The sequence below is a fragment of the Culex quinquefasciatus genome, chromosome 3 (genome assembly GCF_015732765.1).
Source record: "Culex quinquefasciatus strain JHB chromosome 3, VPISU_Cqui_1.0_pri_paternal, whole genome shotgun sequence".
Taxonomy (NCBI): Eukaryota; Metazoa; Arthropoda; class Insecta; order Diptera; family Culicidae; genus Culex; species Culex quinquefasciatus.
The window spans coordinates 10,930,715-10,954,624 of record NC_051863.1 but is presented as its reverse complement, the minus strand read 5'-3'; the positions used below and the strand labels follow the sequence as shown (position 1 = coordinate 10,954,624).

The window sequence follows — 23,910 nt, the reverse complement described above, 5'->3', positions numbered from 1 at the left end:
GGCATCAGTAGTGCGGTGCCTGTGTGGACGCTCAGTCCTGTTTTTCGTGTTATTTTCCGTCTCTTTTGTGTCGCTATTCGAGTGATCATTATAATTAAATAATGGCATCAGTAGTGCGGTGCCTGTGTGGACGCTCAGTCCTGTTTTTTCGTGTTATTTTCCGTCTCTTTTGTGTCGCTATTCGAGTGCATGGGGTGATTGGTCATTATAATTAAATAATGGCATCAGTAGTGCGGTGCCTGTGTGGACGCTCAGTCCTGTTTTTTCGTGCTATTTTCCGTCTCTTTGTGTCGCTGTTCGAGTGATCATTATAATTAAATAATGGCATCAGTAGTGCGGTGCCTGTGTGGACGCTCAGTCCTGTTTTTTCGTGTTATTTTCCGTCTCTTTTGTGTCGCTATTCGAGTGATCATTATAATTAAATAATGGCATCAGTAGTGCGGTGCCTGTGTGGACGCTCAGTCCTGTTTTTCGTGCTATTTTCCGTCTCTTTTGTGTCGCTGTTCGAGTGATCATTATAATTAAATAATGGCATCAGTAGTGCGGTGCCTGTGTGGACGCTCAGTCCTGTTTTTCGTGTTATTTTCCGTCTCTTTTGTGTCGCTATTCGAGTGATCATTATAATTAAATAATGGCATCAGTAGTGCGGTGCCTGTGTGGACGCTCAGTCCTGTTTTTTCGTGCTATTTTCCGTCTCTTTTGTGTCGCTGTTCGAGTGATCATTATAATTAAATAATGGCATCAGTAGTGCGGTGCCTGTGTGGACGCTCAGTCCTGTTTTTTCGTGTTATTTTCCGTCTCTTTTGTGTCGCTATTCGAGTGATCATTATAATTAAATAATGGCATCAGTAGTGCGGTGCCTGTGTGGACGCTCAGTCCTGTTTTTCGTGTTATTTTCCGTCTCTTTGTGTCGCTATTCGAGTGCATGGGGTGATTGGTCATTATAATTAAATAATGGCATCAGTAGTGCGGTGCCTGTGTGGACGCTCAGTCCTGTTTTTTCGTGTTATTTTCCGTCTCTTTTGTGTCGCTATTCGAGTGATCATTATAATTAAATAATGGCATCAGTAGTGCGGTGCCTGTGTGGACGCTCAGTCCTGTTTTTCGTGCTATTTTCCGTCTCTTTTGTGTCGCTGTTCGAGTGATCATTATAATTAAATAATGGCATCAGTAGTGCGGTGCCTGTGTGGACGCTCAGTCCTGTTTTTCGTGTTATTTTCCGTCTCTTTTGTGTCGCTATTCGAGTGATCATTATAATTAAATAATGGCATCAGTAGTGCGGTGCCTGTGTGGACGCTCAGTCCTGTTTTTTCGTGCTATTTTCCGTCTCTTTTGTGTCGCTGTTCGAGTGATCATTATAATTAAATAATGGCATCAGTAGTGCGGTGCCTGTGTGGACGCTCAGTCCTGTTTTTTCGTGTTATTTTCCGTCTCTTTTGTGTCGCTATTCGAGTGATCATTATAATTAAATAATGGCATCAGTAGTGCGGTGCCTGTGTGGACGCTCAGTCCTGTTTTTTCGTGTTATTTTCCGTCTCTTTTGTGTCGCTATTCGAGTGATCATTATAATTAAATAATGGCATCAGTAGTGCGGTGCCTGTGTGGACGCTCAGTCCTGTTTTTTCGTGCTATTTTCCGTCTCTTTTGTGTCGCTGTTCGAGTGATCATTATAATTAAATAATGGCATCAGTAGTGCGGTGCCTGTGTGGACGCTCAGTCCTGTTTTTTCGTGTTATTTTCCGTCTCTTTTGTGTCGCTATTCGAGTGATCATTATAATTAAATAATGGCATCAGTAGTGCGGTGCCTGTGTGGACGCTCAGTCCTGTTTTTTCGTGTTATTTTCCGTCTCTTTTGTGTCGCTATTCGAGTGCATGGGGTGATTGGTCATTATAATTAAATAATGGCATCAGTAGTGCGGTGCCTGTGTGGACGCTCAGTCCTGTTTTTTCGTGCTATTTTCCGTCTCTTTTGTGTCGCTGTTCGAGTGATCATTATAATTAAATAATGGCATCAGTAGTGCGGTGCCTGTGTGGACGCTCAGTCCTGTTTTTTCGTGTTATTTTCCGTCTCTTTTGTGTCGCTATTCGAGTGATCATTATAATTAAATAATGGCATCAGTAGTGCGGTGCCTGTGTGGACGCTCAGTCCTGTTTTTTCGTGTTATTTTCCGTCTCTTTTGTGTCGCTATTCGAGTGCATGGGGTGATTGGTCATTATAATTAAATAATGGCATCAGTAGTGCGGTGCCTGTGTGGACGCTCAGTCCTGTTTTTCGTGCTATTTTCCGTCTCTTTTGTGTCGCTGTTCGAGTGATCATTATAATTAAATAATGGCATCAGTAGTGCGGTGCCTGTGTGGACGCTCAGTCCTGTTTTTTCGTGTTATTTTCCGTCTCTTTTGTGTCGCTATTCGAGTGATCATTATAATTAAATAATGGCATCAGTAGTGCGGTGCCTGTGTGGACGCTCAGTCCTGTTTTTCGTGTTATTTTCCGTCTCTTTTGTGTCGCTATTCGAGTGCATGGGGTGATTGGTCATTATAATTAAATAATGGCATCAGTAGTGCGGTGCCTGTGTGGACGCTCAGTCCTGTTTTTCGTGCTATTTTCCGTCTCTTTTGTGTCGCTGTTCGAGTGATCATTATAATTAAATAATGGCATCAGTAGTGCGGTGCCTGTGTGGACGCTCAGTCCTGTTTTTCGTGTTATTTTCCGTCTCTTTTGTGTCGCTATTCGAGTGCATGGGGTGATTGGTCATTATAATTAAATAATGGCATCAGTAGTGCGGTGCCTGTGTGGACGCTCAGTCCTGTTTTTCGTGCTATTTTCCGTCTCTTTTGTGTCGCTGTTCGAGTGATCATTATAATTAAATAATGGCATCAGTAGTGCGGTGCCTGTGTGGACGCTCAGTCCTGTTTTTCGTGTTATTTTCCGTCTCTTTTGTGTCGCTATTCGAGTGATCATTATAATTAAATAATGGCATCAGTAGTGCGGTGCCTGTGTGGACGCTCAGTCCTGTTTTTTCGTGCTATTTTCCGTCTCTTTTGTGTCGCTGTTCGAGTGATCATTATAATTAAATAATGGCATCAGTAGTGCGGTGCCTGTGTGGACGCTCAGTCCTGTTTTTTCGTGTTATTTTCCGTCTCTTTTGTGTCGCTATTCGAGTGATCATTATAATTAAATAATGGCATCAGTAGTGCGGTGCCTGTGTGGACGCTCAGTCCTGTTTTTTCGTGTTATTTTCCGTCTCTTTTGTGTCGCTATTCGAGTGCATGGGGTGATTGGTCATTATAATTAAATAATGGCATCAGTAGTGCGGTGCCTGTGTGGACGCTCAGTCCTGTTTTTTCGTGTTATTTTCCGTCTCTTTTGTGTCGCTATTCGAGTGATCATTATAATTAAATAATGGCATCAGTAGTGCGGTGCCTGTGTGGACGCTCAGTCCTGTTTTTCGTGCTATTTTCCGTCTCTTTTGTGTCGCTGTTCGAGTGATCATTATAATTAAATAATGGCATCAGTAGTGCGGTGCCTGTGTGGACGCTCAGTCCTGTTTTTTCGTGTTATTTTCCGTCTCTTTTGTGTCGCTATTCGAGTGCATGGGGTGATTGGTCATTATAATTAAATAATGGCATCAGTAGTGCGGTGCCTGTGTGGACGCTCAGTCCTGTTTTTTCGTGTTATTTTCCGTCTCTTTTGTGTCGCTATTCGAGTGCATGGGGTGATTGGTCATTATAATTAAATAATGGCATCAGTAGTGCGGTGCCTGTGTGGACGCTCAGTCCTGTTTTTTCGTGCTATTTTCCGTCTCTTTTGTGTCGCTGTTCGAGTGATCATTATAATTAAATAATGGCATCAGTAGTGCGGTGCCTGTGTGGACGCTCAGTCCTGTTTTTTCGTGTTATTTTCCGTCTCTTTTGTGTCGCTATTCGAGTGCATGGGGTGATTGGTCATTATAATTAAATAATGGCATCAGTAGTGCGGTGCCTGTGTGGACGCTCAGTCCTGTTTTTTCGTGCTATTTTCCGTCTCTTTTGTGTCGCTGTTCGAGTGATCATTATAATTAAATAATGGCATCAGTAGTGCGGTGCCTGTGTGGACGCTCAGTCCTGTTTTTTCGTGTTATTTTCCGTCTCTTTTGTGTCGCTATTCGAGTGCATGGGGTGATTGGTCATTATAATTAAATAATGGCATCAGTAGTGCGGTGCCTGTGTGGACGCTCAGTCCTGTTTTTTCGTGCTATTTTCCGTCTCTTTTGTGTCGCTGTTCGAGTGATCATTATAATTAAATAATGGCATCAGTAGTGCGGTGCCTGTGTGGACGCTCAGTCCTGTTTTTTCGTTTTATTTTCCGTCTCTTTTGTGTCGCTATTTGTGTACATGGGGTGATTGGATTTCTTCTTCTTCTTTTTTCATTTATTTTTTGTTCGCGCGTTCGTTGGCCGATGAATTTTATTTTTGTTCTCTTTATATAGTTTTCGATAGAAACGATCCAATTTTTGTTTTTTGAGACAAGCAAGTCGTATTGCTGGATTAAGTCCTTTCCATATCATTGAGGATCGGAAGGCACGTCGACGGATATGTTTTAAGGCTTATGATATAAAATAATTTTAATGAATGAAGCCCTTCCTACATCACCGTTGATCGGAAGGCACGCCGACGGAGAATTTCTGGAGAATCGCGGTCGAATTAATACTATATTTTAATCCCTAGATAGGTATCTTTCCGCAGCCGGCTGCCTAAGATTTTTAAAAATTTCAACCGATAAACAAATTGCTCATGGTCGCATCACCTACCACAGTGAATCCTGACCTCATACCCATCTTACTAACCCCTCAAAACTCATGTGATACTTTGTCGGAGACGTAGTCGATTTGGCGGTCCCATCACTCAAGTATCGGCTAACATTCCCATCCACTTCCCCGTGTCTTACCACTGGTCGTGGCCGGCGTCGGTATTGATCAGCACGATAGGGACCTTTGAAAATTGCGAAGGGGTGATGATTGGTTCCTACTTTTCATCTGTGGTCCACGGAGCAATGTTTGGGGGTCCTGGTCAATAACGAAGTAGCAGCTACGGGTAGACACCAATGCTATGCTATGCTATGCTATAATTTTTCAAACAAATTTGGCAGCTGTCCATATAAAAACGATACATGAAAATTCAAAATTCTGATCGATTTGGTGTCTTCGGTAATGTTGTAGGTATGGATATGGAGTACAGTGAAAAAAATATATACACGGTAAAATAAATTTTGGTGATTTTTTGTTTAATTTTTTGTCACTAAAACTTGATTTGCAAAAAAAAAGACAATTTTTATTTATTTTTTCATTTTTTGATATGTTTTAGAGGACATCAAATGCCAACTTTTCAGAAATTTCTAGGTTGTGCAAAAAATCTTTGACCGAGTTATGAATTTTGTAATTCAATACTGTTTTTTTTCAAAAATTCGAAATTTTGATCGCAAACATTTTTCAACTCCATTTTTCGATGTAAAATTAAATTTGCAATCAAAAAGTACTTTAATGAAATTTTGATAAACTGCACCGTTTTCGAGTTAAGGTCATTTTTAGGTAACTTTTTTGAAAATATTCGCACTTTTTCATTTTTTAAAATAAGTGCACATGTTTGCTCACTTTTGAAAAAAATGTTTTTGAAAAGCCCTCAGTTGCTGAGATATTGCCATGCAAAAGTTTAAAAACATGAAAATTGATAATTTCCAAGTCTCACCCAAACAACCCACCATTTTCTAACGTTACAATGTTAAAATATGAAACATTCGTGAAAATTTCCGATTTTCGAAAAAAATATTTTAAATCAAGACTAACATTTCAAAAAGGCCAAATATTTAATATGACGCCTTTTTAAAATGTTAGTCTAGGTTTAAAAATTCTGAAGCCATTTTTTTCGAAAAGATCGCAAAATTTTACGAATGTTTTATATTTTAACATTGTAAATCGGACCATTAGTTGCTGAGATATCAACATTAGAAAACGCTGGGTTGTTTGGGTGAGACTTAGAAAACATCAATATTCATGTTTTTAAACCTTTGCATGGCAATATCTCAGCAACTGAGGGTCGTATCAACAAAGTTCAAAAAAGCAAAATATAGAGAATTTTCTCAGCCTTTCAAAAATATTTTTTTCAAACGTGGGCAAACATGTGCACTTATTTTAAAAAATGAAAAACTGCAACAATTAAAAAAAATCTTACCTAAAAATGGCCTTAACTTGAAAACGGTGCACTTTATCAAAATTTCACTAAGGTACTTTTGATTGGAAATTTGATTTTACATCGAAAAATGAAGTTAAAAAATTTTTGCGACCAAATTTATTTTTTTTGAAAAAAAAACAGTATTGATTAAAAAATTCATAACTCGGTCAAAGAATTTTTGCACAATCTGGAAATTTCTGAAAAGTTGGCGTTTGATGTCCTCTAAAACATATCAAAAAATGAAATCATCAACAATTTTTTTACCGTGTATCTTTTTTTTTTTTTTGAGTGTAGTCCATATCCATACCTACAACTTTGCCGAAGACACCAAATCGAGCAAAAAATTCCTTCAAAAGATACAGATTTTTGAATTTTCATACATAATTTTTGTATGAACAGCTGCCAAATTTGTATGGAAAATTATATGTACAAACTTATGATCAATTTTCTTCGAAAATGATCTACGGCTTCATCTTAAGGAAAAATAAGATATTCGATTGAAAATATTTCCAACTATACGGATTTGTCCGGAATTGTTTTGAAATATACTAAACTTGAAGTGTTTAAAGCGTACGACAAGAGGTAGTTTTCAACAAAAGTCTAAACGACAAGTTAACAGAGTTATTAAAAATCATTTCCAACGGCTCCATTACATTTTGGCAGCTGTCCATACAAAAATGGTTTCCGAAATCTACATCTTTAAGAGGAATTTTCTGATCATTTTGGTGTCTACGGCAAAGTTGTTGGTATTGTGAATGAGAACTATTAAAAAAAAAGGCACACGGAAATTTATTTTTGGCTAGTTTTATTTTGATTTTTTCCACAAAAAAACTGTTGCCTAAAATAAAATACGTAAATTAAAATTTAAATTTGTTTACTAAAATATGTTTAAATTGCAACTTTTTAGCTATTTCAGTCAATCAAAGTTATGCCGTCGGTTTTTTAATGTGTTATTTTGGAAAAAAAATCAACACTACTTAAAAAAATACCAAAAATTCTTTTTTGATGTAAAATTTAAATTGCAATCCAAAAGTACTGCTCCGTATTTTCCATAAAGCATCTTAAAGCATGACTTAAACTTAAAAAAAATATTATTTTTTCTATTTTTATTAATTGTGTAAAAATATTGTTTTTGAAACGATCGGAAAAGTTTCTCAAAAAGTTGCCTGAACCAGATCATGGAACTTCGGATAATCGAATCACCACCATTTTTTTTTTTCGAATCACCAAATGAAACAAGAAAAATATAAAACAATGGAAGTATTTTTTTTTTTTTTGGAAATCAAAAGTTGCTCAAAATAACTACTTAAACAGGAGAAAAATAAAAGAAATGTAAAAAAAAATGGGCGGTAGAGCGTTAAGTTTGAAAATAGTGTTCATGAGTGTCCATTTTTTAGATTATTTTTTCGAAAAGTTCAGAAAAATTCCTAAAATAAATTGTACAGGAAACATTGAAAATTGACCTCTGATTTCTGATATACAAAGGATAAAAGAAAAAAAACAGGAAAATTGCTGGAAAATTTCAGTTTTCTAAGTCTCAACCAATCAGCTTCCGATAAGTGCAGATATCTCAGCAACCAGTCCAATTTTCAAGGTTAAAAAATTAAACATTTGTGAATTTCTAATTTCTCCGAAAAAAAAACTATTTGAAAAATTTGCAATCAAGATTAGCGTTTCAAAAGATTATCGATTTTTGCCCTTTTGGATTGTTAGTCTTGAATTTTAAGTTTTCAAAATATTATTTTCTAAGAGATTATAAAATGCATTTTTCAATACTTCATCACCGCCATTTTGGATTTAAATATCTTGAATCAATTTAATGTAGTTTAGGGGTCATCCTTAAGGTCGAAAATAAAAAATAGACAATGTTTTTTTTCGTGATTCGATTATTCCGAAGTGGATTATGTCCAAGGCCTTCGGATTATCGAGTCTGGACTGTACTAGAAAATAAGGGACTGTTTGGCTGACTGTGGGTCTCGTGGCGCAGGGGTAGCGGCTTCGGCTGCCGATCCCGATGATGCTATGAGACGCGGGTTCGATTCCCGCCTTATCCACTGAGCTTCTATCGGATGGTGAAGTAAAACGTCGGTCCCGGTTTCTTCTTTTTCTCCTGTCTCGTCAGAGGCGCTGGAGCAGAAATCCCACGTTAGAGGAAGGCCATGCCCCGGGGGGCGTAGTGCCAATAGTTTCGTTTTTCGTTGGCTGACTGTATTTAAAAACAAAAAAAAATAGTTTAAGTTAATTTTTTCCAAAAATTATTGCTTTGTGCAAACTTTTGATCCGTACTTCTCTATTGCTCAAAAGTTGAGGGTTGTTGCCCCCTAAGGCATATAAAAAAATGTTTGGGTTAACCAATGGCACAAAATAGTTTCTTTGGTCATAGGAAACTACAAAGTTTAGGCCAAATCAAATAATACAAAAAAAAACAATTGCTTGGTATCAATCGATTTTGTAGCGAATTGCTCAAATCGTCAAATTTTAATTTTTGGCATTTTCGTTGTGAACTCAAAAATTTGCCTCCATGACTTATGTAATGTATGAGCAACGTTTCGTCCAGATCAAAAATACAATAAAGTTGGATTTCCAAGGAATCTAAATAAAGGTATAAAATAAATAAATAAAATATCCTATAGTATCTAAATCTAATCTAATCGAACACAGCCAGCCAGAAGAAAGCCTCATGGAAGAACTTGTGGTTAGATTACGCCACAAGTCCATTCTTGTACATCCAAGTTACAGTTGACTCTCGGGCTGTCGATCTTCTCGATATCAATAATTCTTCATCTATCGATGAATTCTTCAGTCCGTTCAATCTGCATGCTTCAATTATCTTCATTCCTCGATATTTTCCCTTGCTTGAAGGATCTCTTCCTCGACGGTCCCTTGGATTCTGTTTGCTTTAAAAATCTCTTCCGGTTGTCAATAATTTCACCTTCTCATGGCTTGCATAGACATTTTTCTTGGCGAAACGAAGCTTTGAAGGGTGTTTGACATTAGTTTGTTTTTGTTTGATGAACGTTGCCATGATTCTATCCCATAGCTGGGTATCAAGAAAAAAAATTCAATCGAGTCTTCATTTTGCATCGTTCTGTAAACTGATGATTCTCTTCCTCGACGGTCCCTTGGATATTGACAACCAGAGAGTCGACTGTAACTCGAAAATTGATTGCAAAAATTAAAGCGGCCAGGCCAACTGCGTTTCACTAACCACAGAGACAGATTCTGTGAACGAGTCACGTTTCACAGAATCTACAGGGGAGGAAGGATGCGTGGACATACCGTACCAAACGTTTCGAATCAGTTAGGTGTGGTGTGTTAGCGTTTATCGGACCTTTTTAAATAAAACTATAGATTTGCAAAAATCTAAAGAATGACTATATTGAAAAGTTGATTCATGTTTCAGAATTTCATAATCACGCCTTGCTTCGTTTGCAGCTCTCGTACCCCTGCTACCACACCGTCGAGCGGCAGAAGCCCATCCTGCCGACCACGAACCAGATCATCATATCGGCCGGTCCGATCCAGGAAGTTACCACGACGCGCCACGACTACGTGCCCAAAACCACCCCCAAGCGGTACAAGATTGTGCCCGAGGGCCACATACGGAGCGTGAGCGCCCCGTTCGAAAAGCAAACCGTCAACAAGCTGTCGTACGACTGTCCCAACATGACGCACTTTACGCCGGCGCGGTCCTGCAAGCCGATCCGGGAGTACGCGCGGCCGGGAAGTATGAGGGTTTGGATGGGGGTTGTTGAGGTGTTGATACAGGATTCTTGTTTTTTTTTTAGTTCCTATGGACTCGGACACGACACAGAAGCTCAGCTATCCCGGGGTGTGTCCCGGGCCGAAGGAGGATTACCCGTGGGCACGCCGAGCGGCCTATCAACCGCCGGCGGTTTCAATGGAAAATGACACGACCTACAAGAAGAGCTTCATGAGCAACCAGTGTGCGATGGAGCGGGTGAAGATGGTGCCGCCGTTCAATAACTTACATGTACCTGCTGATTCCGGGTTCGAATCAAGGACAGTCTACAAGGAAAGTTATCACAGTGCGTGCGGCGAGCGACCGCCAGCGATTCGGCCGGTACAGCAACTGCGAATACCGGACCAGAAGCTGGAAGATGACACCGTTTACAAGGTATTACCTAGCTATGTGGTGGATCACTCCTATTTCTTTTGATGATCGGAGAAACATCCCAAAGTGCAGAGTCTGCAACCGATCTCTCTCTAAGAACTCTTCTATCCCACATTAAGTGCACACCACCACAAAAACACACTCATACATGCGAAAGGTAATTCGGTTTTTCTTCACCTGTGTTGTGTGACCCTCCCCCTTTGAACCCGTTGCAACGCACTGCGAAAATTGATTTGTACATAAAACTAGAGTGACTTTTCCTGCATGCTGCGAATGTGGCCCTTCCATCCGGTAGCAATAGATTTCATGACTCTTCAACAGCCCTCATAAGCTCCACCGAACATTCAAATTAAACTTTTTCCCTAAACTTCCTAAATTGTACAAAACACACACACACACACACACACCAACGTACACGTAGCGGTAACTGTAGCGAGATCAACCTGTTACTGTAATATTCACTTAATCGCCCACTTGCTTGCAGCTCTCCTTCCCGACGTACTGCAACGCAGAGCGTCCATCCCCGATCCTGCCGCGGCCGGCCCCCCTCATTGGCGACGGTCCGATCCAGGAGGTGACCACGACGCGGCACGACTTTGTGTGCAAGAGCGGCACCAAGCGGCAACCGATCGTGCCGCAGAACCTGCTGCACCTGCCCGGCGGACGGCTGGAAAGCGACACCGTCAACCGGCTGTCCTATCCGGCCAACAAGGAGAACATCGTGCCGACCAAGTCCTGCAAGCCGATCCTGTCGTACAAGCGACCCGAACGTAAGAGCGAACCCCGATTCAACAGCTTTCTTGAACTGATCACACTAATCACAATTGCAGAACCGATGGAAAGCGACACGACGCAGAAGCTGAGCTTCATGCCGGTCTGTCCGGCGCCGAAGGAGAAGTACCCGTGGGCGCAACGGGCTCGTTACCAGCCGCCGGCACTGCCCATGGAGACGGACACGACGGCCATGCTGAGCTACCCGCCGCCCGGAGAGTTTGTGGAGGATTGCTGCGGCGCCGGCGGTGAACCGTGCTGCCAGTCGTGCGATCCGGCCATCGTCAACTGCTGCGGGAACCTGATGCCGGACGGCCGGTGCTACCCGAGGGCGGCCATCGTCAACTAGCACTGTTGAAGTAGTCATTAGCTGGTAGGAGCAACGGAGGACAGGAGACGCGCCTAGAGTCATACCACAAACACGCAGAACACACACACACACACATTGTAGCAAACTCGTGCGTGAGTGATAGAACAAACTACATTTTTACCGAAACCCCAACAAAATCCTCGTGAAGTTGGCGAGGCAGTCCGTGTATTTATTGAATCTTTGTACGTAGCGTTTATTTTACGGTTAATGGTTAGCGAAATTATAGATCCCGTAAACAAAAAAGAAAGATGCCTTACTATGTGTTCCCAGAATATCGAGCAAACGCGCACCACTTTTGATTGTGAAAGAACTGCCAACATTGACCTATTACGGTCGCGTGCGCCGTTTGGCAATAATTATCGATTTTGATTTCCTCTAGTCCTTTTTTTTTTTTTTTTTTGTTCGCCCCAAAATAAAACCAAAAATATTGGAGCGCGGTCCAAGGGGAAGTTCGAATACGAAATGAGAACAAACGGAAAAGGATTTTTTTTCTGCTTCCTCTACCTCCTTTCGCCTTTCTTCTTCGTCATATCATACTTTGTTTTCTATACAAACAAATTGGTTTTGCATGTGCTTGTTGTTTTCGCCACTACTATCTGCACTAACGAACGTGCACCAGATAGAACGTGAATCTATGTTGGTGGAATTAATCGAAAATTGGAAAAAAAATTAACAGCTTATTCGGCCGACAACGGAAACAGTTCCGGACCCTGAACCACGGAATTCACCGAGAAAAAAATGTAAAACTCAATTAAATTGGAATAAAATATAAAACAATACATGTATTTCCTGTTCTAAACCGGAACCAAATTGTAAGCTGTTGATAATTGTTGCTGGTTCGCCTAGTTGAAGGTTGATGTTTTTGATATACTGGAACAATATTCACGAATTGGATTTGAAAATTTGCTTCGTTCTTCAACTGCTGCTGGGTTACTCTGGTTTTGCGGATTTTGCTAGCGAGCCGATCATATGTCGTCCACGGCGTCCACCTCGTCCTCGGAACTGTCGTAATCGTCGCCGAACTCGATGTCGTCGTCCAGGTCGTTGTCGACGAAGGTGACCGTGTCGTTGATGCGTACCGACTCGGGGAACTCGCCGTACGTCTTGAGATTTCGCGCCTCGTCGGGCGTGTACTTTAGGATGACGTCCGCCTTCGAGTCCTGGTAGTCGCGCAGACCGATCAGTATGATGTCGCCCTGGTTGATCCAAACCTGAATAAGGGAGAGGGGGACGGGGTTAGATTATGGATCATACATAAACCACGCGGTCTTTAAATTTGAAATTTTGAACCGATAAAGAGACACTAGCTTTGCATGTCAAATGAATATGAAAATCCTTAAAAACCAGCTGATCAATAGCAAAAAACCATTCACTCTTATTTTGTATGCTGTTCATTTCAGATTCAAATGAATTTCACATCAATTTGCCCCATTCGACATTTCCTTTGATTTTGAAGTGAAAAACACGTTAGATCCAAATGTTTTGGTTTTTTAATGCGTGTTGCAGAAAAAACTCTCCATTAGTAAGATGCCCAAGTAACCATCCAGCACTAAGAAAAGTCATAAGTAAGCTGTTTGTCAGCATTGAAAAGCACAATAGTCATAAAACAGCATTTTTTTTCCAGAAGATCATGTTCCGGTCAGAAGTCGTCTTCGGAAATTGCTTCTGATCTGATGCTTTATGTCCAGACAAAAGTTTACAAGCTATGCCGGTGCTTCTCGAGATTCATCATGGATACCAAGGGCGGGCGATCGGTCAGCTGTCGGATCGTGAAGTGCTTGATCGTCTTGATGCAGTTTGAACCCGTTCCCGAACGATCTAACCTTGACGATTCTCCGTTCCGGCAAGGCGTATTCTTGACATGGTGTCGATCCAAATCCCAAAATAAAATTCCCTGACTTTTCCCCGACCTCTCCAGACCACAATTTTTTTTCTATTTTTTTGTTTGTTTGAAGCGTTTCTATGGTTTCATGCATTTTCCTTTTTGAAGATTGGAAATTTAAGATATTGAAAACTTCAATGACTTTTTAATTTTATTTTTGTAACGATGGATTCTGCAAAAACTTAAAAACTTTTTTTTATTTTGTCAATTATTTTTTTCTTAGCGAACATCCAAAATGAGCAACAATAAAAATGTCCTATGATTTTTTATCTGGTGATGTCATTTTAAATGTTGTCCTTTACCAAAAAAATCTAGAGTTTTTTTTTAATAAGTCCTATAAACATATGAAACACAATAGCTTAAAGGACCTTATAAAAAAACTCTAGAAATAATTAATAATTAAAATTGTTGCAAATTTCAAATTGCGATTAGTAAATTTCACTTCATTTCTTAAAGACAATTTAAAGTAAAAAATTTTCAATAAAAAAACTATTGAAAATTTGAATTAAAGTTAGAAGTCATGTTTAATTTTAAAATTTTTGCCTTTTGCGAATTTTAAAACGAATTTGGCCAATACCATTTTTGATTGTGTGTTTATAAAAAAAATAGGTTTTGGAGACAAAAACTTTAAAAAATATGTACCCAAGCAGACGAAAATAACTTGGGAATAACATTGTTTGATATTTGAAAAAAAAACGAAACTATTGGCACTACGCCCCCCGGGGCATGGCCTTCCTCTAACGTGGGATTTCTGCTCCAGCGCCTCTGACGAGACAGGAGAAACTAGTGAAAATACTAGTCCAATAACATTTTATGTTATTTATAACAATATTTGTTATTCGTCGTTATGATTTTTCAAGTTATTGAATTGTTATTGTAATAACAGACTAATAACATTTTTAGTCATTCTTCGAACTAATCTTTGTTATTATTTTTTGTTATTTTAACAACTAATCCGATCATCCCAATAACAGTTGGAGGTATTCTTCTATAACAAAAAATGTTAGTTATTCCAAAGTTGTTTTGGATTACAATCAATATCAGACCAATAACAAATTTTGTTCTGATAACATAAACTGTTATTAAACCCTTATGCAAAAATGGATTTTTCAAGAAGATTTCATAACACTTTCTGTTATTTTAACAGTATTTGTTATTGAAATGGCATGAATTTTGTTATAACCATCTGCCACGGTAATTTTGCAGAACCTTGAAGAATGATTAAAAAAAATATAAAATTAAATGTGAATTTTTCAAGTTCATGTTTACGGTTTTAAAAAAGATCAAGGTCTTTTTCAACAATGTTTGTATTTAAAGTAAACGGTTTTCTGGATATTTGAAGAAAACATCTTTTTAAAAAAATTTACAAATAAAAATATTTTTGCTATAAAATTTAAAAAAAAAAAGTTTTCTACCTTGACCAGAGCCCACAGACGATCATTCACACGAACAATAAATACATTTTATAAAAATAAAAACAAAATACAACCTGCTCGAGCTTTTCAAAAAGTTATTGTTTATCAAACTTATATATTTGGGAGTTTTCAAATAGATTCCAAATTTAAGCTCGATCTGACCACGGGAATTCCTCCTTGAAAGCCCTTGAATGTTGTTTGGGAAAAATATGTAAAATGTAGTTGCCCAATCCTTATGAAATCTCGGAAGCTGGATCCTAATTAAAGTTGAAACAACTTTTCTGAGGAGACCATATTTTATAAATTCTTGAACTCTCAAATTCCTTTATTCAGGGTTGTTACGGCAAAATCTAAAAAAAAAAATCCGCGCCATCCCAAAACCCAATACGCGCAAAATCCGCGTCATTTCAAGAAAAGTAATTTTGCGACAAACATACAAAAGAGTTTCATAATAAATTAAATTTTGTAATCTCAGAACGCAGAATCTTGAAACGCTGAAATAGTAGTTTATGCAACAAGTTGCAAAAAGAGGATTTTTTCAGCACGAGTCGTATATTTATCCAACGAGGTTCACCGAGTTGGATAAATACGACGAGTGCTGAAAAAATCAAGTTTTGCAACGAGTTCCATACAACATTTTTTGCAATTTCGAAAAACACCCATTGAGTGAAATTTTAAGTCAAATTTTCATGTATTTTGTCAATAAATCGATTAAATAAAAAAAATGTTGAAAAGTGTTACTTTTCGAAACAAGTGCTGAAAAGTTCAACTTTTCAGCACCCATTTCAGTGCTGAAAAGTAGAATTTTTCAGCATTTATTTTGAAAAGTGTTGCTATTCGATTCTGTTATTTTTGGTACAGAAAAGTAGGCTATTTCGTCGTTTAAGAATGACAGGAAAAGTGAGTAGTTTCACGACGGAATTGCAAAAATGTATTTTTGTTAGGATTAGGTAAACGAGAGGGACATGCCAAAACAAACTTTTTGGAAAAAAGAAATCAAAAATTTCAACATTCAGAAATTTAGATCTAAAAACTTAATCAAATCTAAATAAAGAAAAATAATAAAAAAAAATTAAAAATTTTAATTAATCCTCGATCTTAAGATTTTAAATTTAAGATACAGTTCCTACTCGATGATCTTACCAAAGCGTCACTTAGAAAAATCGAAGCAAATTTTCCTACAACTTCTTCTCAAAAATTTTCTTGCCGAAAAAATTACTACAAAAATACTTCAAATTTTATGAGGTTTGCTGTAATCTAAGATGGTAATAAAAATGGCAGCATTAAAGAACCAAGGAATTTAGGAATTAAGGAATTTCAAAATTTTGAAATTTAAGGATTTAAGAATTTAAAAATTTAAGAATTTAAGAATTTGTTTTTTTTTTGTTCTCTTGATTGTTTTTTTTTTTTATTTTTTATGTTTAAATATTGATATTTTTGATTTTTTGTTACATTTTTTTTATTTTTTATTCTAAAATTACGATTTTTTTTAATTTTTTTGAATATGATTTTTTTTTAAGTTTTTTAATACTATTTTGCCTAATTTTATTTCCTAATTCCTGAATAATTCCATTTTGAACGTTGGAGCTGTAATTTTTTAATGTTTTGATTTTTTTATTTTTCTTCAAGAATGTTTAGATTTTAAAACATATTTCTACTGGTTGAATCCAATCTAAAATTCAAAGATGGAGGCCAGCTTCTGTTACGTCCAATCAAACTCATATTTGGGATACAAGCACCAAATTCGCACCGTCCGTAACAACCCTGTTTATTCCATAAATTTTTGTTTTATTTCTTTAATTCTTGAATTTAATTCTTTATTTTTTTATTCCATTTCACCATCATTTTTTTGCTTACAATTTAGATTACACGAAATTAGATTACTTTGGTTCATTTTTTAAATCATAGTGCAGTTTAATTTGGAGAAAAATAAAAATTTAGATAACGAATACTGAAGTGAAATTTTGGAAAATTTTCTAACCTTACAATTTTTTTAGAATTTTAGAATAAGAATTTAAAAAATTTAGAAATCAACAATTCCAAAATATCAGAATTTCAGAAAATTCAAAATAGAATCTTTGAGCTTAATAATTTTAGATTTTTTTTTTATTTTCAAATGAACTTTTGAATTTTTTTTATCATTCAATTTATCTGACAAAATTTATGATTTTCTCTATGGTCCCTATATGCTGAGCAAACGATCAATTTTAGAACAAATCTCTGAGGATGGTGGGGCAACTGCCTTACATTGTCCTACCCTGTGTGCGCTAATTTGTAGATTGTCATTTTCAGTTGAACGCAAATCCAAATTATTTGATTTTTAAACCTAAACATATTGCAAACAAGCAACGCGAAGAAATGCCAAATGCAACTTTTCCTTTTCTTAAGCATTTTTATATGGAGTTTTGCGTTCCTTCCGGACTGACCAATATAAATAATTAAATATTATCAATATGCAATGTTTGACCTGCAAGCATCATCAAGGGCGAATTTTCAAAAAGAAATTAAATTTTGTAGTAATATTTTTAAGATCATCGAAATTCCCTGACTTTCCCTGACTTTTCCAGGTCAAATAAAATTCCCTGACAATTCCAGGTTTTCCCTGACACCATGTTAATACAGTTGACTTTCTCGTTGTCGATATTGAAGGGAACTTCAAGAGTGGGAGTTATCAAATTATAGAACGACAAATTAAAGCAATCTATTTGAAGGGACTGAAAAAATTATTGACAGCTGGAGCAATATTGATAGCGAGAAGATCGACAGCCAGAGAGTCCACTGTAATTCATTAGGATCGATTCGGATTCAACCCTTGGTGAATGTTGTAGGGAATGTTATTTTAGATCACTTTAAAATCTAAGCCTAGCTCTTAAAATATGATATTTTACAAAACAATGGAAAAATCTCATCAAACTAGTTATAGCACCAAATCCAAATTTTCAGGTTATAAAAAAGCACGGATCTTTGGCGCGTCTAGAATGTTTCTGTTACCATTTTTTTTTATAGAAACTTGATTGCTCTTGATAATTGAGTTATTCATTTGTTGTTCTCAGTTCAAACACTATATAAAGAAATGCAAAATTACTTTTTTTAATATGATTTGGTAAATTTTGAAGCTCCAGTGAACACCTAATGAATGACTAATTATTCTAACATTTTTATTTTTCCTGGTTTCCTCCGCGAATGTTTGTTTACTCATGCAGTTTTTGCGATGCACTTTTAGCTCAGGGAAACTGGCACGAGCACAAAAGCTGATTCAGATGGTGTGCATCTCGCTTTTCCCCTCCCAACACAACAACACAATTTAATTTCCAATTTCACAACACAAAAATGAACGACAAGTGCAGCAAATCAATAACGTCATAGCAGGCGAAATAAGGGGAGGCCTTGACGGAGGAGGCGGCACTGACGTAGCAAGTGCTTGCTCCGTCAGCAGAATACTCGACTTTTCCTACACTCATTGCCACAAGGCAAAAAGCAACAACAAAAAAAAGGTAGAAAACTTGCCAACAAAGAGAGTTTCTACCCTTGTTCCGTTTTCGATTCCCCCGCATCACATACCTTTTTCCGGAGCTTGCCTCGGATGTGACACAGCCGCTTGACGCCGTCGAAGCACATCGCCTCCAGCCTGCCGTTTCCGAGCATTTTTGTGACCTGAGCGTACTCCTGCTCGTCCTCCTTGAAGATCAGCTCGCGCTTCTCCGACTCGTTCTCGTTCTTACCGCGGCGACGGTTCTTGCCTCCCTTTCCCTTATTCTTCGGCATTGTGGGTCACGTCCGGCCAAGCTCGCTGTTCCAGGCGACGATCTGTTCCGTTCGGAATCGGGGGCACCAGGAAAAGTTTGCCAAAACTTCCGAAAGTCGGACTCGCGAAAATGGCGACGAGCACGCTAAAGAGCTTCTTGACAGCAGGAATGTCAGCAAGTTTCTTTTCTGTAAATGTCAGGCCGCAGCCAAGGCCGGCGCAACATACGAAAGGTGAGCGGCGTCATGTTTTGCACTTGTGTGAGTGCGTCACACAGAAAACAATATATTTTTTTTTTCATTTCTGGAGTACACTCAGCCAAAATATCTATTAAAATTCATATGGCGTACCTTATAAACTGTGAAAAGTTAATCGTTTTTGAATTCCATAAGTTTAAATTATGACTTTTCTAAATCTTTTTCAATTTATATGGTAGGCTTATGGCATTCATTAAAATTATTTATGTGAAAATATCATATGGCCAACCTTATGAACCAGAAATTAGTATGGCGGACAACATTAATCAAGTGGAGGAGCGGCCTTCAGCAGATTGCAGGTTTTTAACTAAATTTTGAGTTTTTACGTTTTGTTTTGCTATTAATTTGCTTTGCTTTGCTTAACAGGTTAAGTAAATGTTTTCCCTGCTGCAGAGACCAGGCGTACCTGGACAAAGGCAACGACTTCCAGGAATCGACGCCAATCGAACAACATGGGCTAAGAAGGGACAATTCGATCGAAGGCTCGCATCGGTTGTTGTTTATGCTGCAGAAAATTATCGGCATCGTGCTGGTCATCGAGGAGTGGTCCTCGTCGTTCAGTCTTCAGGCAAGGATGTTCGTGCTGAGTCGGCTCGCGTTGAGAAAGGTTAATGGGTGAGTTGTTTTGAGATACTTTTTAATATGAAATATGTAAGCAACTTCCTCTTCCAGCATCATCCGTACGGACGCTGTGGGTTGCGGTATTGACATTGACGACATCGACGTGGTCATCTCGTCAACATGCCGCGCCACATCAACACGTAAATTGGCCGGACCGGGCGAACAAATTGTGCCGGAAACCGGGAACCTTCATCACGATTCTGATCGACTAGGAGCAAAAGAAGTTCCAGTTGACCCTGGCCGAGGCTGGCAGGCAGCCGCTAGAGCCGATCGAAATCCATTCGAACGCCGAAGAGGAATACGCCGTGCTGTACTCGGCGGTGCTGAATGACCTGTGTGAACCCCCGGATCAGCAAAAGCAAACGATCAAGAAGATTCACAGCGGAATGTCGAACACTAGCATGACCAAGTAGAACTTGTTCAGAAAGCTGAAGGATCGCGTTGACATTAATTGACCCTTCCAGCGAAATTATCAAAATGCTACTTTTTCTGCCAATGACTTAATAAATAATGTAACTTTTGTGAAATAAACTGATATATTTATGTTCAATCATTAATTAAGTTTTAATTTAAACAACAACACAAATATCACATTTATAAGATAACTGTATAAAAACCAAAAACTGTGTGTTTATCATATTTTATGTTTATATGTTTTTCTTATGAAAGCAAAAATCGCTCATACATAAAATTTATAAGATTTGCTTATGGAAAATAATTCATTCAACGATCCAATAAAATTTATAAGGTTTGCTTATGGAAAAAATCTATATGGCATCCTTATGGCTGATATAACTTTTTTTGGCTGAGTGTAGGTATTTAACTGTTAAAAAAAGGTCCACTATTTAAATTTTTCTTGTTTGTTTTTTCGTGTGTTTGCGAATATTCTATTCTTAAACAAAAAAAAAACTCTAGATAAGTGGATGAATTTTGTTTTGCGATTTATAAAATTTGTCTAAAATAGGGTCCTAAAGCCCTACATCAATTTTTATCAATATCGTTAAAAAAACAGTATTAAAAACCATTACTAATATTTTATTTTTTTTCATTTAAGGGTACACAGCAACCAAGGAAGTTGTTGTCTTCTTATTCCAAATTTTCAAATAATATGATGGTAAAAATTAGGGGAACAGCATCTAATTCCAGCGTGTCTCTAATGTTGGCAGGTCAGAACTTTGACATGCAATTAAAGCTAATTAAAAGCGTTTTCAACTGAAATCGAGTGATAAATAGCTCAATAAGAAGTGAGCAAGCAAGTTTCTACCAAAAGTTTGCAAAATTAGTTGTTTAAATAGTGAAAATCAGCAAATTGGATGGAGTTAGGAGCGAGAGCTTAACCTGCCAAAGATACGAGAATTTCCCCTAGTCAAATTTTGTTGTAAACTATTTTGTATTCTGTACTTTAGGGGATGAACTAGGGGATGAATATAAACATGTATGTATCAACAGTTTGTGTAGTTTTGAAGATAATAAAATATCGGTAATGATAATCTTGGTGTAAAAGTTCTGGTTGATGTGCACCGTTAAATGCAAAGAAATAAATTGACAAGGCAACATTTTTTCGATGGTTTAACCTTGGGTTTAACCGACGGTTTAACTATGGTCCCCTGGGGACGAGCTGTTAAGTAGCACCTTATTTTTTTAATTGATTTAAAAATTCCATTTCAATCCTTTGTGGTCGTACAAAGGGTCATTGTACTCAGAAAAATAAGCTTTATCGTTGTGAACAAAAATTTGCTTTTTAAAAATTTAAAATTTTAGAATTTTAGAATTTTAGAATTTTAGAATTTTAGAATTTTAGAATTTTAGAATTTTAGAATTTTAGAATTTTAGAATTTTAGAATTTTAGAATTTTAGAATTTTAGAATTTTAGAATTTCAGAATTATAGAATTTTAGAATTTTAGAATTTTAGAATTTTAGAATTTTAGAATTTTAGAATTTTAGAATTTTTGAATTTTAGAATTTTAGAATTTTAGAATTTTAGAATTTTAGAATTTTAGAATTTTAGAATTTTAGAATTTTAGAATTTTAGAATTTTAGAATTTTAGAATTTTAGAATTTTAGAATTTTAGAATTTTAGAATTTTAGAATTTTAGAATTTTAGAATTTTAGAATTTTAGAATTTTAGAATTTTAGAATTTTAGAATTTTAAATTTTAGAATTTAGAATTTTAAATTTTAGAATTTTAGAATTTTAGAATTTTAGAATTTTAGAATTTTAGAATTTTAGAATTTTAGAATTTTAGAATTTTAGAATTTTAGAATTTTAGAATTTTAGAATTTTAGAATTTTAGAATTTTAGAATTTTAGAATTTTAGAATTTTAGAATTTTAGAATTTTAAATTTTAGAATTTTAGAATTTTAGAATTTTAGAATTTTAGAATTTTAGAATTTTAGAATTTTAGAATTTTAGAATTTTAGAATTTTAGAATTTTAGAATTTTAGAATTTTAGAATTTTAAATTTAGAATTTTAGAATTTTAGAATTTTAGAATTTTGAATTTTAGAATTTTAGAATTTTAGAATTTTAGAATTTTAGAATTTTAGAATTTTAGAATTTTAGAATTTTAGAATTTTAGAATTTTAGAATTTTAGAATTTTAGAATTTTAGAATTTTAGAATTTTAGAATTTTAGAATTTTAAATTTTAGAATTTTAAATTTTAGAATTTTAGAATTTTAGAATTTTAGAATTTTAGAATTTTAGAATTTTAGAATTTTAGAATTTTAGAATTTTAGAATTTTAGAATTTTAGAATTTTAGAATTTTAGAATTTTAGAATTTTAGAATTTTAGAATTTTAGAATTTTAGAATTTTAGAATTTTAGAATTTTAGAATTTTAGAATTTTAGAATTTTAGAATTTTAGAATTTTAGAATTTTAGAATTTTAGAATTTTAGAATTTTAGAATTTTAGAATTTTAGAATTTTAGAATTTTAGAATTTTAGAATTTTAGAATTTTAGAATTTTAGAATTTTAGAATTTTAGAATTTTAGAATTTTAGAATTTTAGAATTTTAGAATTTTAGAATTTTAGAATTTTAGAATTTTAGAATTTTAAATTTTAGAATTAAATTTTAGAATTTTAGAATTTTAGAATTTTAGAATTTTAGAATTTTAGAATTTTAGAATTTTAGAATTTTAGAATTTTGAATTTAGAATTTTGAATTTTAAAATTTTAGAATTTTAGAATTTTAGAATTTTAAATTTTAGAATTTTAGAATTTTAGAATTTTAGAATTTTAGAATTTTAGAATTTTAGAATTTTAGAATTTTAGAATTTTAAATTTTAGAATTTTAGAATTTTAGAATTTTAGAATTTTAGAATTTTAGAATTTTAGAATTTTAGAATTTTAGAATTTTAGAATTTTAGAATTTTAGAATTTTAGAATTTTAAATTTTAGAATTTTAGAATTTTAAATTTTAGAATTTTAGAATTTTAGAATTTTAGAATTTTAGAATTTTAGAATTTTAGAATTTTAGAATTTTAGAATTTTAGAATTTTAGAATTTTAGAATTTTAGAATTTTAGAATTTTAGAATTTTAGAATTTTAGAATTTTAGAATTTTAGAATTTTAGAATTTTAGAATTTTAGAATTTTAGAATTTTAGAATTTTAGAATTTTAGAATTTTAGAATTTTAGAATTTTAGAATTTTAGAATTTTAGAATTTTAGAATTTTAGAATTTTAGAATTTTAGAATTTTAGAATTTTAGAATTTTAGAATTTTAGAATTTTAGAATTTTAGAATTTTAGAATTTTAGAATTTTAGAATTTTAGAATTTTAGAATTTTAGAATTTTAGAATTTTAGAATTTTAGAATTTTAGAATTTTAGAATTTTAGAATTTTAGAATTTTAGAATTTTAGAATTTTAGAATTTTAGAATTTTAGAATTTTAGAATTTTAGAATTTTGGAATTTTAGAATTTTAGAATTTTAGAATTTTAGAATTTTAGAATTTTAGAATTTTAGAATTTTAGAATTTTAGAATCTTAGAATTTTAGAATTTTAGAATTTTAGCATTTTAGCATTTTAGCATTTTAGAATTTTAGAATTTTAGAATTTTAGAATTTCAGAATTTTAGAATTTTAGAATTTTAGAATTTTAGAATTTTAGAATTTTAGAATTTTAGAATTTTAGAATTTTAGAATTTTAGAATTTTAGAATTTTAGAATTTTATAATTTTAGAATTTTAGAATTTTAGAATTTTAGAATTTTAAATTTTAGAATTTTAAATTTTAGAATTTTAGAATTTTAGAATTTTAGAATTTTAGAATTTTAGAATTTTAGAATTTTAGAATTTTAGAATTTTAGAATTTTAGAATTTTAGAATTTTAGAATTTTAGAATTTTAGAATTTTAGAATTTTAGAATTTTAGAATTTTAGAATTTTAGAATTTTAGAATGTTAGAATTTAAGAATTTTAGAATTTTAGAAAAAAAGACAATAAATTTTTAATTAAATTTTGAGTTTTGAATTGGGTTCTAAAATTGAGTTTACATTTTGCTTAGCACA

At 34.9% G+C, this 23,910-nt stretch overlaps 3 protein-coding genes across 3 annotated transcripts in view; 2 read left to right on the top strand and 1 right to left on the bottom strand.

Annotated features, from left to right (window-relative positions):
- The window catches only part of LOC6053879, a 41,736-nt gene extending 29,970 nt beyond the window's left edge, over positions 1-11,766 (top strand). The window contains exons 7-10 of the mRNA XM_038258653.1: positions 9,643-9,934; positions 9,996-10,345; positions 10,827-11,112; positions 11,173-11,766. Of these exons, the coding sequence (XP_038114581.1) occupies positions 9,643-9,934; positions 9,996-10,345; positions 10,827-11,112; positions 11,173-11,462 (1,218 nt within the window). The 3' untranslated portion in view covers positions 11,463-11,766. The remainder of the gene's footprint in view (positions 1-9,642; positions 9,935-9,995; positions 10,346-10,826; positions 11,113-11,172) is intronic.
- A 200-nt stretch (positions 11,767-11,966) lies between these two features.
- Positions 11,967-18,706, bottom strand: LOC6049537 (eukaryotic translation initiation factor 1A, X-chromosomal). The gene is made up of 2 exons (XM_001866241.2): positions 18,342-18,706; positions 11,967-12,694 (listed from the first exon to the last, which is right to left on the bottom strand). Exons 1-2 carry the CDS (start codon positions 18,543-18,545, stop codon positions 12,449-12,451), a joined length of 450 nt encoding a protein of 149 aa, XP_001866276.1. The 5' UTR covers positions 18,546-18,706; the 3' UTR covers positions 11,967-12,448.
- A 175-nt stretch (positions 18,707-18,881) lies between these two features.
- LOC6049540 lies at positions 18,882-19,816 on the top strand. Its single transcript, XM_038258652.1, has 3 exons — positions 18,882-19,397; positions 19,455-19,648; positions 19,698-19,816. The coding sequence occupies exons 1-3, from the start codon at positions 19,285-19,287 to the stop codon at positions 19,814-19,816; spliced, it is 426 nt and encodes a 141-aa protein (XP_038114580.1). The 5' UTR covers positions 18,882-19,284.
- Positions 19,817-23,910: the final 4,094 nt, after the last annotated feature.